This window comes from Cornus florida, unplaced genomic scaffold (assembly GCF_030987335.1).
Source record: "Cornus florida cultivar Cherokee Brave unplaced genomic scaffold, ASM3098733v1 CherokeeBrave_3.0.0_Hap2_Chr11, whole genome shotgun sequence".
Lineage (NCBI taxonomy): Eukaryota > Viridiplantae > Streptophyta > Magnoliopsida > Cornales > Cornaceae > Cornus > Cornus florida.
This window is the reverse complement of record NW_026775581.1, coordinates 111,619,195-111,634,875: the sequence shown is the minus strand read 5'-3', so window position 1 is coordinate 111,634,875 and position 15,681 is coordinate 111,619,195. Positions and strand designations below refer to the sequence as shown.

At 34.9% G+C, this 15,681-nt stretch overlaps 1 protein-coding gene across 2 annotated transcripts; it reads left to right on the top strand.

Moving 5' to 3' along the window:
- Positions 1-612: 612 nt before the first annotated feature.
- LOC132286499 (serine protease SPPA, chloroplastic) lies at positions 613-15,681 on the top strand. 2 transcript variants are annotated; one of them, XM_059788848.1, is made up of 13 exons: positions 613-1,150; positions 1,588-1,771; positions 2,345-2,482; positions 3,883-4,053; positions 4,131-4,234; positions 5,392-5,459; positions 8,654-8,820; positions 9,596-9,665; positions 12,541-12,695; positions 13,491-13,596; positions 13,861-13,948; positions 14,034-14,177; positions 15,074-15,681. In XM_059788848.1, the coding sequence occupies exons 1-13, from the start codon at positions 689-691 to the stop codon at positions 15,302-15,304; spliced, it is 2,088 nt and encodes a 695-aa protein (XP_059644831.1). In that variant the 5' UTR covers positions 613-688; the 3' UTR covers positions 15,305-15,681. The 2 variants fall into 2 exon arrangements, with proteins under 2 accessions (XP_059644831.1, XP_059644832.1); XM_059788849.1 differs by having other exon boundaries at positions 1,017-1,150; positions 1,622-1,771.

The following is a 15,681-nucleotide window of genomic DNA, read 5'->3' as shown; positions in this document are numbered from 1 at the left end:
TAATCCTAATTAAAATTTTTATATAAAAATAAACTCGCTTTTTAAAATATAATTAAAATTTTAAATATTAATTTATGATACATATGTATTGCCAATATTAAATTTTAAGAGTGCATTTGTACGAGATATGGGAAGAAAAGAAAAGAAAACATAGGGCTTAACGTGTTTAGATTGTTTAAAATGAAAGAAAAAAAAAAGGAGATAGTGTAAGTATGTTTGAGTGATTTAAAATGAAAAAAAAATATTTTTTAAAAAATGAAAAAAAAAAATTTATTTTTTAAATTATTTTTGAGTAATACATTATACATGGAGTGAATTGCTTAACTTTTATTATTTATTATATAATTAACTAATTATATAATAAATAGTAATTCATTTTAACTATTTGATTTGATGTGAGAATTATTTTTTATATTTTAATACAATATTTTACTAATACAATAAAATTGTTTTAATATAAATAATGTGACAATATGATATGATCTTATTTTCCATATCAAAAAATAAAAATACATTAATTTTGAATAAAAGTCATGCTACACGTCGCTAACGAGTGATGACAGCCTTCCCCGTCCATGACGACGTGGAGTAAAGCTAACCTCGTCATCATCCTCTCCCTCCTTTACAATCCGGTCTGTTTTCTCATTCATTTCTCACACTTCACTTCATACAGAGAGAAAGCTTGGTGATGACGAAGCTCCTCCACGCCTCTCACTTCACCTCCATCCACCGCCGCGGCTTCTCCGCAGCCACACTCTCCAAACCTCCTCTTCTCCTTCACCTCACCTCCTCTCTCTCCCCTCTCCACTTCCAGTGCCGTTTCTCTCTCTACAATCCCCTCTCAAAACCTCAGCCTCTCCTCCAATCTTCCCCCAATTCATATCATCACCGAGACCTCTCGATTCGAGCTTTCGATTCCTCGTCTGAGCAAGTCAAAGAAGCCAATTCTGGTGAAGCTGAGAGCAAGTCTGGTCCCGATGATGGTAATGGAAGTGTGATAGGCTCTGTTGACGATTATCCGAGTGGCGAATTCGAGTTCGAAGAGTTCGGTGCGTGGAAGAGCTTTGTCGTGAAGCTTCGGATGCTTATTGCGTTTCCTTGGGAGCGTATTCGCAAGGGCAGTGTTCTGAACATGAAGTTACGCGGCCAGGTTTTATTTTTCACTATAAAGATTCATTCATTTCGATTACTGAGTAGTTCTGAAGATTACTGTGTTTACATCAAAGATCAAGTTAGGCAAGTTTGAATACGGGGACCATTATTGCCTTATTAATAGGTTGTCTTCGCTCAATTTGCATAATGAAATAGTGAATGACCATTCTCTTTTGTTATTGTCCATTATGGTTTGAATGAATGCTGCTTTCTTTGTATTCGAGAACAAAAGATGTATGATTGTGCATTAACTGATCTGTTCAGAGCTATACAAATCCATGGGACTAGGAACATGTACTGCTTTGAATTGATGAACCTAACTTCTTTGAACCAAGTTATCCACTTTGTTCTTATTTATGAAGTTGACGTCTTCATTGGTGATGGAGTTGAGAATTTTTTTTTTTTTTTTACTTTTTTTTTTTTTTTTATCTTCAGATATCTGATCAGCTAAAGAGCCGTTTCTCTTCAGGATTATCTCTGCCTCAAATTTGTGAAAATTTCATGAAAGCAGCATATGATCCTCGTATCTCTGGTATCTATCTCCACATTGAACCCTTGAATTGTGGTTGGGGCAAAGTTGAAGAAATCCGGAGGCATATATTGGATTTTAAAAAATCAGGTAGTGTTGTTATATTCATGGTATTTACTTGCAGTACTTGGTAAATTTTTACTCAAGATGAACCCTGTCCATTCTTTGGGCTTTCAATAGGAATGAGATATGAAGATCTGAAAAACCCTTGACCACCACCGTTCTTATGGTTGCTGCATGTATGGATCCCTAATCATATAGAACACCAGCAATTGCAATAGATGGATTTTTGGTGGAAATGTCTGTGTGAAGACTTGGGGGTTGTGCATACCCATTTACTCACTCCCACATGCGTCCATATTTATGCGCAACCATGCTACACTTTATAGTGAGCATGTTTGTATGTAGACTTGATGTCATTGTTTTTTCATGTTTATTTTCACATTTCTTCTGTGACTTTTCTAGCTTAGTTCTTTTTGGTGGTACTAATTTTTTGAAATGAAAGTTTCTTTATCAAAGTTGTTTCTTAAGTAGTTATTGGATGCAATCTCTTACAAATAGCTCATTAATTCTTCTCCACAGTTTCAACTGTGATAAGTGAAATTCCCACAATTAAATCTCTTCTATGTTGATTGTAAATCTGAGTATGCTGGTGATATGTAGGTAAATTCATTGTGGCTTATGCACCTGCGTGTGGAGAGAAAGAGTATTACCTTGGTTGTGCTTGTGAACAGCTATATGCTCCTCCAAGTGCTTATTTTGCTTTGTTTGGTTTGACAGTTCAAGCCTCATTCCTTGGAGGTAAGTTGATTTTACTTGTTCTGGAAGAGTTTTTGTGTGCATTAGACAAACATCAGATATCTAGGGGTCACAAAATGATAATTATGTTGAATTATATGCGGGGGATTCAGAAACTATCTGCTTCACTACTCAATATATGAGTTGCACGGATTTACTCCCCACCAACATATTCATATTAAGTTAGTCATTAATGAAACAAACTGTGATGTTAAAGCTAGTCTTTTTTTTATACTGATTGCTATATCACAAATCGGTTGCGTTACACTACTTTCATTTTTTAACATGCATTGTTACTGAGAAATGACAAAAGTCATTGGTTGATTTGAGTTGCATAAAAATATATTTCATGTTTCTTATTCCTCAGGATTAATTATGCACATGGCGCTAATAAAATGAACCGAATTATGTTTAAATTTCAAAATTTCAAGTTAAAAAATAAAAAATAAAACCTAATTCCTAGTTCTGCATGTTCAGAAGAAAAGCCTTACATCGAAATCTTATATGTTTTGACTGGGCTTTCAGTCCTGAGGAGATGCTCTCAAAGCTGAGAAATGATCACGATTAATCATTATTTTTGAGAAGTTACTTGTTTACTTATACTAACCCATGCCACAGGAGGATAAAGGTCTTTGGCTCTACTCAGATTATCGTCTGTTTTCTTCCAGTTTTCGATATCTTGTTGGATTATAATAGTTGTGATGAGCTGTGTTACATGAGCTCGGGTATATATGTAGGTTGTGGATCGGATTTATCCAATTCTCTAACTCAGTAATATGGGTCACAACTAAATTTTCGTATTATTTATTTATTTTCTTCTATTTTCTAACTCCACTCAACAAATCTTTTTCCTAACTATTTCTTGGGATTGGTTGGATGAATACTATTGCTCCGTTCTGGTCTATAGCCTCAGTCAAGCGATATCTTCTCATACCTTTCATTAGTAATTCCACTCCAGTTAATTTTGGTCTTCCCCTTCCCCTGGCATTCCCTTTAAGTGATCTGAGGCTTTTCAATTTTCTAGAGTAGATTAATGTTTTCACTTATTTTGAAGCAATTATGTAAAAAAGGGGCATCACAACAGAGTTTAACATACAACTATGTAATAAACTTGAATAATTGGATGTTGAACACATATCCTATATCCATGTCCAAGTGTGGTGTGTTTGAAAAGGGTACTTCTTGCACTTTTCATGCGTCTAGGTGGTAGAGTTCTATCATATGTCCGTCATAATTGTTAAGAAAATACTTAACATATATCGTTTCAAGTCATTTAATGACAATTGCTGATTTATAAGCATGTCTTTCACTATTCACCTCATGTGTGAAGGGGAGTCCCTGCTTTACATATGGCTTATAGTTCCTTTTTAACTGCAGTTGGGTGTGATCAATTTTTTTTGCAGGTGTTCTTGAGAAAGCTGGAATTGAACCTCAAGTGCAAAGGATTGGTAAATATAAAAGTGCTGGAGATCAACTAACACGCAAAAACATGTCTGAAGAAAATTGTGAGATGCTGACAGCATTGCTTGATGACATCTATGGGAATTGGCTAGATAAAATTTCTTTTACCACAGGTGCTTAGGTATTTTTTTTTTGGTTTAGTTTGATCCTGAGTATCAAACTTAATTTATTGGGGTCCTAAATTATACAGGAAAGAAAAGAGAAGAAATTGAAAACTTCATAAATGAAGGAGTTTTCCAAGTAGAAAGGCTGAAAGAAGGTGGCTGGATAACAGATATAAAGTATGATGATGAGGTTTGTATATTGATCCCAACCTTATATTGAGGAGTTCTTTTGTTGCAAAACAGTATGTGCTGTTACAGTTGATTAAAATTTTGGACTTCCATAGAGTGAGATTGCACTTCTATCCAGTGTGGGTCAACTCATTCTTAATATTATTCACTTCCAGTAATTGGAAAGGGTATTAATATTAATCAGTCATGATTGCATTACAACTGAAATGGGAATTGTGAGGTACTATCACACCAATCAATAATATTTGTGGGCACATCTTCTGATGACTGAAGTCCACTGTTGCCTAGTTAAAACTCCGTAAGATGGTTTGCAGGCTAAAATATTGACTTAAATGGAGATCAGAGTTGTGCTATCCTATTTGTTATCTGTTTATTTATTTATTTTTTTGGGTTTTTGTTTTCAACTTTTATTTGGACGAAAGAACTGAGTTTTTGGATTGGATGCTTACTGATATCCTTTGTACAATTGATTTCACAATTAGCATGCATGAAATGAATGGAAAGAATATCTAATCCCATCGTAGCTTGACAGAGGTGTTCCCACAAAAAATTTAAACTGCAGGAACATAGTCAATAGTAACTATTGTGTGACGTCCCACATCGCTTTAACCATGTAGACGCATTATGAAAACCGTGAGCATGGAGAGTGCAAAGTGGACAATATCTACGCGAGGCAGGGTGGGTTGTGATAGAAGCCAATTCCCAGCTGAAAATGGGGGGTGTGCACAAGGCCATGTGGGTCTGGCCAGTGAGGACGTTGGGTCCCAAGAGGGGGTGATTGTGTCGTCCCACATTGTCTTAACCATGTAGATGCGTTTTTAAAACTGTGAGCACGGAGAGTGTGCAAAGCGGACAATATCTACACAGGGCGTGACATATTGCATTAAGTGTAATATGACCTTGAATCGACATCAATCAAATACTTTCTGCATCATGAACTTATAATATGGTACAAAGCTTCTCAGGTATACCAGTCTGACCTAAAATATTTATTCGAAGAATATGGATTTACAAATGTTTAACGTTTAGCTTTATAAGCCTTCCATGTTTATTAGATTTCCAACTATAATTATGAATATGATCACTGTCAAAACGTGTGTATTTCAAAGCTATTGATTGATATGATGATTTTCAGTCGTGTGTTTTTAATGTGTATAGGTAATGTCAATGCTGAAAGAGAGACTAGGACTAAAGGCTGATAAAAATCTTCCAATAGTTGATTACAGGTAATCACTTTATATATATATATATATATATATATATATATATATATTTTTTTTTTTTCCAACAGGCAATTCAGCATGCATATCTTTATATCTGCTGGAGACCAGTGTTTTCTTGAGGGTTTTATTCCGAGTTTGTTAGCAATATCATTCTGGTTACTTCATCCACTTGGCATCAGTTGTTCATCTATGTTTCAAATAGATCATTTGGAAGGCCAAAAGTGTATTGGATTTTTAAACAAGGCAAGGGGTTGATCATGAAATATTGAATCAAGTTATTTGTCTTATGTTATATCTTAGTATCAAGGATATACCAGAGATCCGTATTTCCTCTAAGGCTTGAACTGTAGCAACAGCTGATGGTCAAGGTTAAATCGCTGGACTAGGCAACGGCCCTTAAATGGATTAACATCTATGACGAATAATAATAATACTAATTGGGAAGGAAAAAAGAGAAAATTTCAAGAGGAGATAAGGGTCCTAACTTGAGAAACACACTCAGATGCTATGCGTCAGGCAAAGCTTGGAGGCAGTGTCTTGAGGGGCTTCTCGAGCTAGGTGGGTAGTTATATTATAGATACAAGTTCAAGACTGTAATCTATCAATAGGCATACACCTAGGGACTTTTACTTAGGAAGACCAAGTTAGTAGTATGAAAATAATATTTTAAAATTTAGCAAGTGTTGTATTTTTCTTTATAATAGAATTTTTGAAAGGTGGATCTAAGAAAATTATTTCATCACTCACTAAGTCCATAAAATGAAGAAAAGGAATGGGGGTCATATTTGGAATTTTGACCTTTCTCAAGCATGGCGCTCCCTAGCTTCCAAATATTTCTGCCCCTGCTCTTGGTTCAGCTCCGCATGGCACTGCAGTTATGATTCAGGGTTTGGGCTGATGAGCCATTACCGACTAGCATGTGGCATCCTTGGAGAAGTCATCTTCAGTTGTAATATGGCCCATCTTTGTAACTGATCAGGTCAACTATCCTTTTCAGAGACAAAATGATCCCACTGAATCAAGGAGTCTTTAAGCTGAGTTAATGGCTCAGTTCTATGGCACACTGTGGCTGTTCCCTGTGCTTGAGATTGCATTATCTACTGAGGTAGAACACAACTTAGCTCAACTTCAAGGTAATATGTGTGACTCTTTCATAGCCCCCATGTAATGGCATTGGGTTTGCACATCCCACTGACTTTCATGGCATGAGGCAGTAAAGGTTTGCCTTGTCACCTTTCTTTTCAGAAATTGGGTATGGCCATGGAGGCTTGAGGGTCTGTCAGATTGTGGTTCAAGTAGACTAATCATAACCACGGGCTAGCAACAGGTGGTGGATATGGAGATTAAACAATGGCTGTTAGAACAAACATTGTAATGGGACACGTGGAGTTATATGAGCAAGAAAAATGGAAATATTTACTCCTGGACATGTGTCTGGGAGGAAATAATTAGGCAAGGAGACCACTGCCCCTGGTCCTTCAATCCGGAATTGTGCCTTAACTCTCATCCATTCACTTTGCAAGTTCATTACCATCTTGCCTGGTTATGATTCACTCTCATTGAAAAAACCGGCTCTTATCCTCTTCAAAGATCATTTGTGGTTTTAACGTTCAATGTTCCAGATGTCATATTAGTTTTTGCCTCGGAATTTTTTAAGTTCACAATGCAAAAACATTATTCTGACAACAATGGGTTTGAAGTGGCAAAGATCATGCTATTTTTATCCATATACAGTCCTTGTTTTTGCAATTGCACAATTTATATCTCCTAAGGTTTGTGATACCCCTGAATTTCCATGTGTAGGTTGGCTAGGCTGCCCAGACCTGAAAACATGGGGATATCAAAACAATTTGGCAATAAACGAACACTGATTACAAACAAAAAAAAAAAAAAAAAAAAAAGAATAAATAAATTCGCTGAAAGAAACTCTATTAAATAAATTAATCTTTTCTTGCAAAATAAATCCCATGAACATAGGTCTCAAAAATACAACTCGGGAATCTTGTAAGTCAAGGACCCCTAAACCATAAACTACTAATTTACCAGTTCATACATAACTAAAATTACTTCTATTAATAAATGTCAACACTGCTTAGAAGTAGATGAGATAACAAGATGAAAGACAAGTCTCCCTGAAAAAAAAGAGAAAAAAGCACGGGTTAGACCCACGAGCAAACTCCCTTTACCAAGCCTCTGAAAACCGATAAATAAAGCATCTCTAACCAAAATCATCCTAATTAAAGTTTTAACCTTTAATATAAGATGATACATATATAAATAAATATTTATACAATATAAAAGTCTCAACCATTTAATACGATCCTTAAATTCTAAAACCGTTAAAATGATTTAATCACACACATACCTAAATTCATACATTAGGTACATACCCTTTGAAATGAAATTCCTTTAAATTCCAAATTACCTTTTCAAACAATTAATTATCCATTATATAATTATTAACAATTCAAGGAATACTTTCTTTTAATTCAAATCCCAATAACTTCCCAAAACCTTTAAGGCCTTCCTTTCTAGCCCAAGACCAAATCCTTTGGTCCAACCATTCCAAGTCCAGTCCATTAAACTTAAATAAATATAATAAAATAATCAATTACACAACTAAATACACATAGCACATACACAAGCAAGAATCATAGCAACCAAGTCATTTCATACAAACAATATCAACATGCCAACAAATCAATCAACACCCAAGCACATTCACACTCACAATCATCGTACCAATAAATCCAATTAAAACAAATAAACAAATAATTTAATTTAAAACAAATAAATCAATTAAATCCAATTAATTTAATTAAATAATTCCTCCAAAATATAGGGGTATTACAGGTTCTCCAAGGAGAATAATTTGTTTCCATTTCTCCACTTGCATTTCCTGTGCGAGTTATTCCAAAGGTCCACCTACGGCTATGTTCCCTATAATTTGAACAGTTATATTTTGTCTGGAAGTGCTCCTTCTGTATGCATGCTTTTTATATGTGACATACAGCATTAACTGCCTTTAAAAGTGGTCTTTAAATTTGTAACTTTTCTTGGGCATGTGTTTGTTGTTCTGTTTCAATTAGTAATTTGTTTGTTTGGATTTTTATATTATCAAATAATCTCTCTTTCTTATGAAGCAACCTTTTGAAAGGCATGCAAGACACAAACTCATGGGTTCATGCTAACTACAGGAAATACTCTAAAGTTAGGAAATGGACTCTCGGTTTATCTGGTGGTAAAGAACAAATTGCTGTAATCAGAGCCTCTGGAAGCATTAGTCGTGTACGGAGCCCATTAAGTGTTCCTAGTTCTGGTATTATCGGGGAACAATTCATCGAGAAGATTCGTAGTGTAAGAGGTATGCTTTATTTGTTAAATCTATCTTTTTGGATGTATATTCCAAGGAAATCTAATTATTACTTTTGCAATTATGAACAAGTCATGTTAGTCAATTATATATTCTTTCTGGAGTTGGGGTACATAACTACTGAATCAACCGGAGCAAAATTGTATAGTAACAGGCATAGCCTTCTTGATTGAAATCTGTCTTCCATTCCTTCATTTTTTTTTTCATCCTCTACAGCCTGATATATTAAAAAAATGACTCATATTTGTAAGGTCATAAAGTCCACATGGCTCCTAGTGTGTTGATTTAAGAGGAATTGTTTTCATTGAAGATATATGGAGGAACTATGATAATTTGTCTTTTATTCTATTTTTATTTTAGATTTAAGTTTCTGCTATTTGCATGCCAGTTATTACATTTTATTCATTTTTGTGGCTTCTATAGTCTATTGAATTTTGAATGACCTTTTATTCTTAGCCTCAGTCTTCCTACTACTGTACATATGTTGTTATTTTAAAATTTACTTTTTAGTTGTCAAATGTTTTATTTAACACAGCAATTGTATATGCTTTTAAAGGCTGTAATTTTAGTGGGATACTTATAAAGGCAATCGAACCATAAGCTACTGCAGCATGCTTTTAAAGGGTGTATATTTGTGTAAATGTTAGCATATAAAAATACAGGCTCCAACCCTAGCTTGGTGTAATGGAGCTCCATTCAAACACTCAATTTCACTTCCTTTCTAGTTTTCTTTCTGCTCTGGTTGATATGGAGCTTCTTTATCCAGATTCCAAAAGATACAAGGCTGTTATCATCCGAATTGATAGTCCTGGTGGTGATGCGCTTGCCTCTGATTTGTAAGTGCTCCTGTAGCTGTATGTTATTAGTTTATTTTTTTGAAGTCATGATTGATGCTTGAATCAGAAAGACAGTTTGTAGGTCAATTTATCTATTATGTTTCATTTTAGTTTGTGTAGTGATTGAGGATTTTTTGATATGTTGGTTTTAATATTGAATATATTAACTCTTCAGTGATCTTTTAAGATTTATTATTGTTTTTTGAATAGATGGAACAACATTGTCATAATATAAGTATTTTATTAGTTTTATTTGTAGCAATGAAATATTTGGAGATTGGTCAAAATTTGGTTTTCTATTTGAGTAGAAAGTGATTTGTTGTTCTTGTTGTTGCTTTTTTTTATTTTTGTATATGAGTATCGAGATGCTTTGAGAGTTGTGTCCCACATTAGAACGCTACAAAGGTTGAAGGGGTTAGTAATTATGCGCATGAGATCTTTTTGATTTTAATTTAATTTTATTTATTAATTTATTTTGGGGGTGGGTGAGAGAGATGCATGTTCCTTTTTTTCTTCTTTGAGTACATATATTTACTGAAAAAAAGAAGAAAGAAAAAGACAATAGCACGGGGATGACCCTGCAAGCCTAATTCATGCACAATTGTTTAGAAAATTAATAACCATGAGCCATCGGAATCTATGAACGGAATTTTGAGAAGTTTTGATGAACGCATTAATCTATCACACTACAAACCAGTGCAGTATTGCTACTTGTGTGCATGCATGTAGACAGTTTGTAAGCGCGAACAATTGCAGAGAGACAGCTGCACAATTCAGGGTGTAGAGCGGATTTTTTTTTTTTTACCCCTATAGGTGTTATTTGTATTCCTTGGTCTCAGAAACCCTAACACCTCTGGACATTTAAAATTCACTTGCCTCATTCCCCACTATCTTCATTGTTCCAAATGGTCTTTCAAACCTTCCAAAGATTGCATGTCTGCAAAATACCTGTGGAGTTGTTATTCGTTTGCCATTGAGAGAAAAAAGTTCAAGTCCCTGAGTTTAAAAGTGCAATCTCCTGAAAAGAGGGAGGTAGCAAGGATGCTAGTATGCTACCTGCTAAAAAGATCTCATGATGCTACTTTGTGAGTTTAATTTATAATCAGTATGTAAGGCCGAGGCAGAAACATGTTAAAAGGTAACTGAAAGCTGAGAGTGTAAGATTGCCTCAAACCCGGTAAACCAGTGTACATTATTTTAAGATAATCAAATTTAGAATTTTTAAATGATGTTGAATAGTTTTGTGGTGCTGACAATGGATGTCATAGTGGGGAAGAAATATATGTATACAAACACTTAAAATACTAAGTTTGGCAGACAAAAGCATCTTTTACGTAATTTATTTGGTTTCATGAGACAGATTGACCTTGTTCATTCAAACAAATTAAAATTTTTCTTCAACGGTCTTCTTTCTTTATATTCACATTTTGGATGCATGTCTATATTTTCATTTTTAAATTTAGAACAACTTTTGCTCAATCAGACTGGAAACTTATTAAAAAAAAAAAATCAGAAGAAGTATAAAAAGGAGGAGAGAATTTTGTAAAGGCTTGAATGATATTTTCACTCATTCACAGCTTTAGTATTTATAGATAAAAAGAGCACATGCTCATATTACAAGAATGGAAATTAAATCAAATCTAAATCAAATCACAGCTTATTCTATTGCATATTCTATAGCATAATAAAATCTCCGCTAATACGGTAAGTCATTCCATAAATCGTGACTATCACATCTGCTAACACTCCCCCTCAAGCTGGTGTGTGGATATCTAAGATGCTTAACTTGGACAATGCATCTTCAAACACGTTCTTGCTAGCACCCTTCTTCAGATCTACAAGTTGCAAAGTGCAAATCTGACTAGTAGTGATTTTCTCTCAAATGAAGTGCCGATCAACAAATCAAAAATGTCTCCTCCGACCTAAACAATAAACAATGTCTCCTCAAACCATAAACAACCAATCATGTCTCCTTAGACCGTAAACAACCAAAATGTCTCCTCAGACCATTTCCCTTCACATGATTAAAACATGTAGATGGAAGAATAAAAAATGTCTTCTCAGACCATAAACAATTAACAATGTCTCCTTAAAACATAAAACAACCAATCATGTCTCCTCAGACCGTAAACAACCAACAATGTCTCCTTTCCTCATACCATTTCCCTTCACATGTTTAAAATATGTAGATGGAAGAATCAACAATGTCTCCTTAGACCATTCCCCTTCATACATGAAAGAATCAACGTCTCATCAGACTGTTTCTGAAGGGGTGGTGCTGAACTTACAACGCCCTCATTGAGGTCAGACCACCCTGCCTACCCGACACCTTCCGGATGGGCATTAGACCATTCCCGAATGGGTGGTGCCGAACTCGCAATGCCTTCATTGTAGTTGGACAACGCTGACTCTAATACTAAGAAGAAATATAAAAAGAAGAAAAAGGAGAGAATTGTGTAAAGGCTTGAATGATATTTTCACTCATTCACAGCTCCAGTATCGATAAAAAGAGCACATGCCCATATTACAAGAAAGGAAATTAAATCAAGGCACAGCTTATTCTATTGCCTAATCAAATCTTTGCTAATACGGTAAGTCATTCCATAAATCGTGGCCTATCATATCTACTAACAAAATCTTACTTCACATTTTTGAATTTTGTACTTGTTACCACCAAGGCTTTAGCTCAAGTGGTAGTTGAGGGTTCAAGCCTCCATTGGGACAGTACTGGGTGTTTCTTGCTCACCCACCATAGTATTTTCTTTCTCCTTGAAAAAGGAAAAAATATGAAAATAAAAAATGGACCTAAATTACAAGAAAAGCTGTCACGAGTTTCTGTTATTAATTGATTAGCTTCGGTGTTTATGTTATACAGAATGTGGAGGGAAATCAAGCTTCTGGCTGCCTCAAAACCTGTCATTGCATCCATGGCTGATGTGGCAGCCAGTGGAGGATACTATATGGCAATGGCAGCAGCCACTATAGTTGCGGAGAATCTTACCTTAACTGGTTCAATTGGGGTTGTCACAGGTGAACCTAGCAACATCCTTGGTTTCCTGCTTTCTGTGAACATTGATGAGTGCTTGTATTAATGTATTTGAAATGAAAAAATTGATATTGTATTTTTTATAAGTATAACTTGAGTGTGGATTTCAACAAGCTCCATGGATGGGTTTGTCTTATTTGAAAATTTTAGAGGTAAAGGGAGTTACTTGAAATCTGTCCAGTTGCACTAATAATAGAGTTGATTCATCTTTCATACCCCAACACCACCTTCTTCCTCAACTCTTTCTATCCAATTTCAAGTGCTGACCCTCCTACATAGCGTGAATTCATATCTGGAATCGCCCTATTTCAATCCAAAAGCATCATATCATGCACAATTTATAATGTGCATCTCTTTGATTTCATATATTTGTGATTGATGAAATAGTAATGATTCTAATTGTGTAAACCAGAGGAAACGATATCACAATCAATAACAAGAATGATTGGCCATTGTTTATCTCGAGTAGTTCTTGAAAAGGTTAAAATTTGTTGATCAATACAATGACATCTGTGGGAATAAATTGAAATCTGCCATTTGATAAAAACCTTATCACAAATTTCAACTTGCTCATTGTTGGTATGCTTTTTGGTTTTGGAGTTGTTGTCTATGGTTGAAATGTTAATGCACCCTAATTGTTCTGTAGTTGAAGTTGCTTGTATGCTTATGGTGTGAGTAAAAAAGTAAAGGCTGAGATTCTCTTGTGAACCAGAATTAAACTGGTTTTGCTTTTTAGTTTTCTAGGTTATTGCGTTGATGTCTTATAATTTTTCTTGTAGGAAAGTTTAATTTGGGTAAACTGTATGAAAAAATTGGCTTCAATAAGGAGATCATATCAAGGGGAAGATTTGCTGAGCTCACTGCAGCTGAACAGCGACCATTCAGGTAAAATAGATTGATAGGAATACAGACACTTGTATCCTGTGATCTAGAACCAGTGCACATTCATTTCACTAAATATATCATGCTCAGGTTGGGATTTGAAGGTGTGTATTGTTACTATTGTCTGTTGAATTACCTTCCTTCATTATGATGTATTTGAAGTCATCCTTTTTGTTCCCCCATGGCCCTTACATTGGTGCTTGTTGTTTGACTTATATTTTCATATAATTTTGATCGCTCATTTGAATAATGAAATATGATTTGCAGACCAGATGAAGCTGAACTCTTTGCCAAGTCTGCACAGAATGCATATAAGCAATTTCGAGATAAGGCGGCATTTTCAAGATCAATGCCGGTATGATAGTCAATTAAATATACAACATCGAAGTGTGCTATTTTCTTCATTCTCTTACATGTAAGTCCGAGTCATTCTGTGGCAGGTAGATAAGATGGAGGAGGTTGCTCAAGGGAGAGTTTGGACAGGTAAAGATGCAGCATCGCGAGGACTGGTTGATACTATTGGTGGGCTCTCTAAGGCTGTTGCTATAGCAAAACAGAAGGCCAATATTCCAGAGGACAGACAGGTTACACAAACTCCTTTTTGTTGCACTTTTTTATTGTTTTCGACAATTATGGCAGTTATTTATTTGTTTTGGAGATGATTTAAGTCGTTGAAAAGTCTTGAGTGAATTCATACTATTTAAAAACAGTGACGGGTTATATATATTTTTTTGATAAGTGACTGGTTATATTTTAACAAGCTCCTTATTGCACTTTTTGTTTCAAACAAATATGGGTGTGAATTATGCACTTTTAGAATAATTCAAGTTCATTGCAAAACTTGTAACTTAAGTAAATTTATTCAGGTTGAATACACCATGACTATGTTTCTGTTTATTTGTTTGTTTTAATTTTTTTTTTTTTTTGACTTGGGGATGATATTCCCAGGATCTAGCAACTATATTACAATATGGTAGTTTTGGCAGGATAAGCAGATTTTAGTTCAGAAAGTTCATACACACACCACCTAATCTTGATAATTTTTAAACTAGTTTAGATGCCTGCCCCTGCCAATTGGCAAATGGCTTTAATTTTTTCATAATTATCCTGGAATAATTTTAAGCTTTTGATGGCTATTGAATCCTGAACATAGGGACAGAGTTCCCATATGGCCTCTGCTGCCTGTAAAATGTTTGGAGAAGGCCACTTTATTCTTTTATATAAAATTATGATAAAAAGATGAAGATAGTCTGTGGCCCCATAGACTTCTGAGTTCAGGTCTAAAAGAACTGGCATGTTTTCATAATGGACCGACCATATTGTATGGCTGAATGCTCCATTGTTAGTATAGCTTTCCTTGGAGGCAAACGAACATCTGGTTTGACTTTAGGGTACATTATATACTAAAATACTTATAACATCAAATGTGCCATTTCAATTATTTTAAGGCATTCTAATGTGTATCCTTGTAAACGTCCAGGTTAATCTCGTTGAACTATCAAGACCCTCCCCTACCCTACCGGAAATCTTAAGCGGCATTGGGAATTCTCTAGTTGGAGTTGACAGAACATTAAAAGAACTGCTACAAGACTTAACATCTTCTGATGGAGTTCAAGCCCGGATGGATGGAATCATGTTTCAGAAACTGGAGGGATCTTCATTTACCAACCCCGTCTTCACTTTGATAAAAGACTACCTAAGTTCTCTCTGACCTGAGATGGCTATTTACTATCTCCATCTTATAATTTTCTTCTTTCGTGATGATATCATAGATAAATCTTCAGGTATGGTGATGGAAAGGAGCATCAACTGTTATATCAACAGGAAGTGATATACTTTGCTAAAGAAAAGAAATTAGAGTTATTGAGCCCTTTCTTTTCTATTAAAATGCCAATGTAATGACAAATGATTTTTTGTTTACTACTATGTTTTTTCTTCTTTTGGTTAAGAGTTACACAGATTCTTATTGGACTGTTGTATTCACCTTCTGAGCATTGTATTACGCATTCTGGTCTAAAGAAGAAACAGTTGTATCAATTTTTGTTATGGGAGCTACCCATTCTGTGATTTTTTTAATTATTTTCCCAA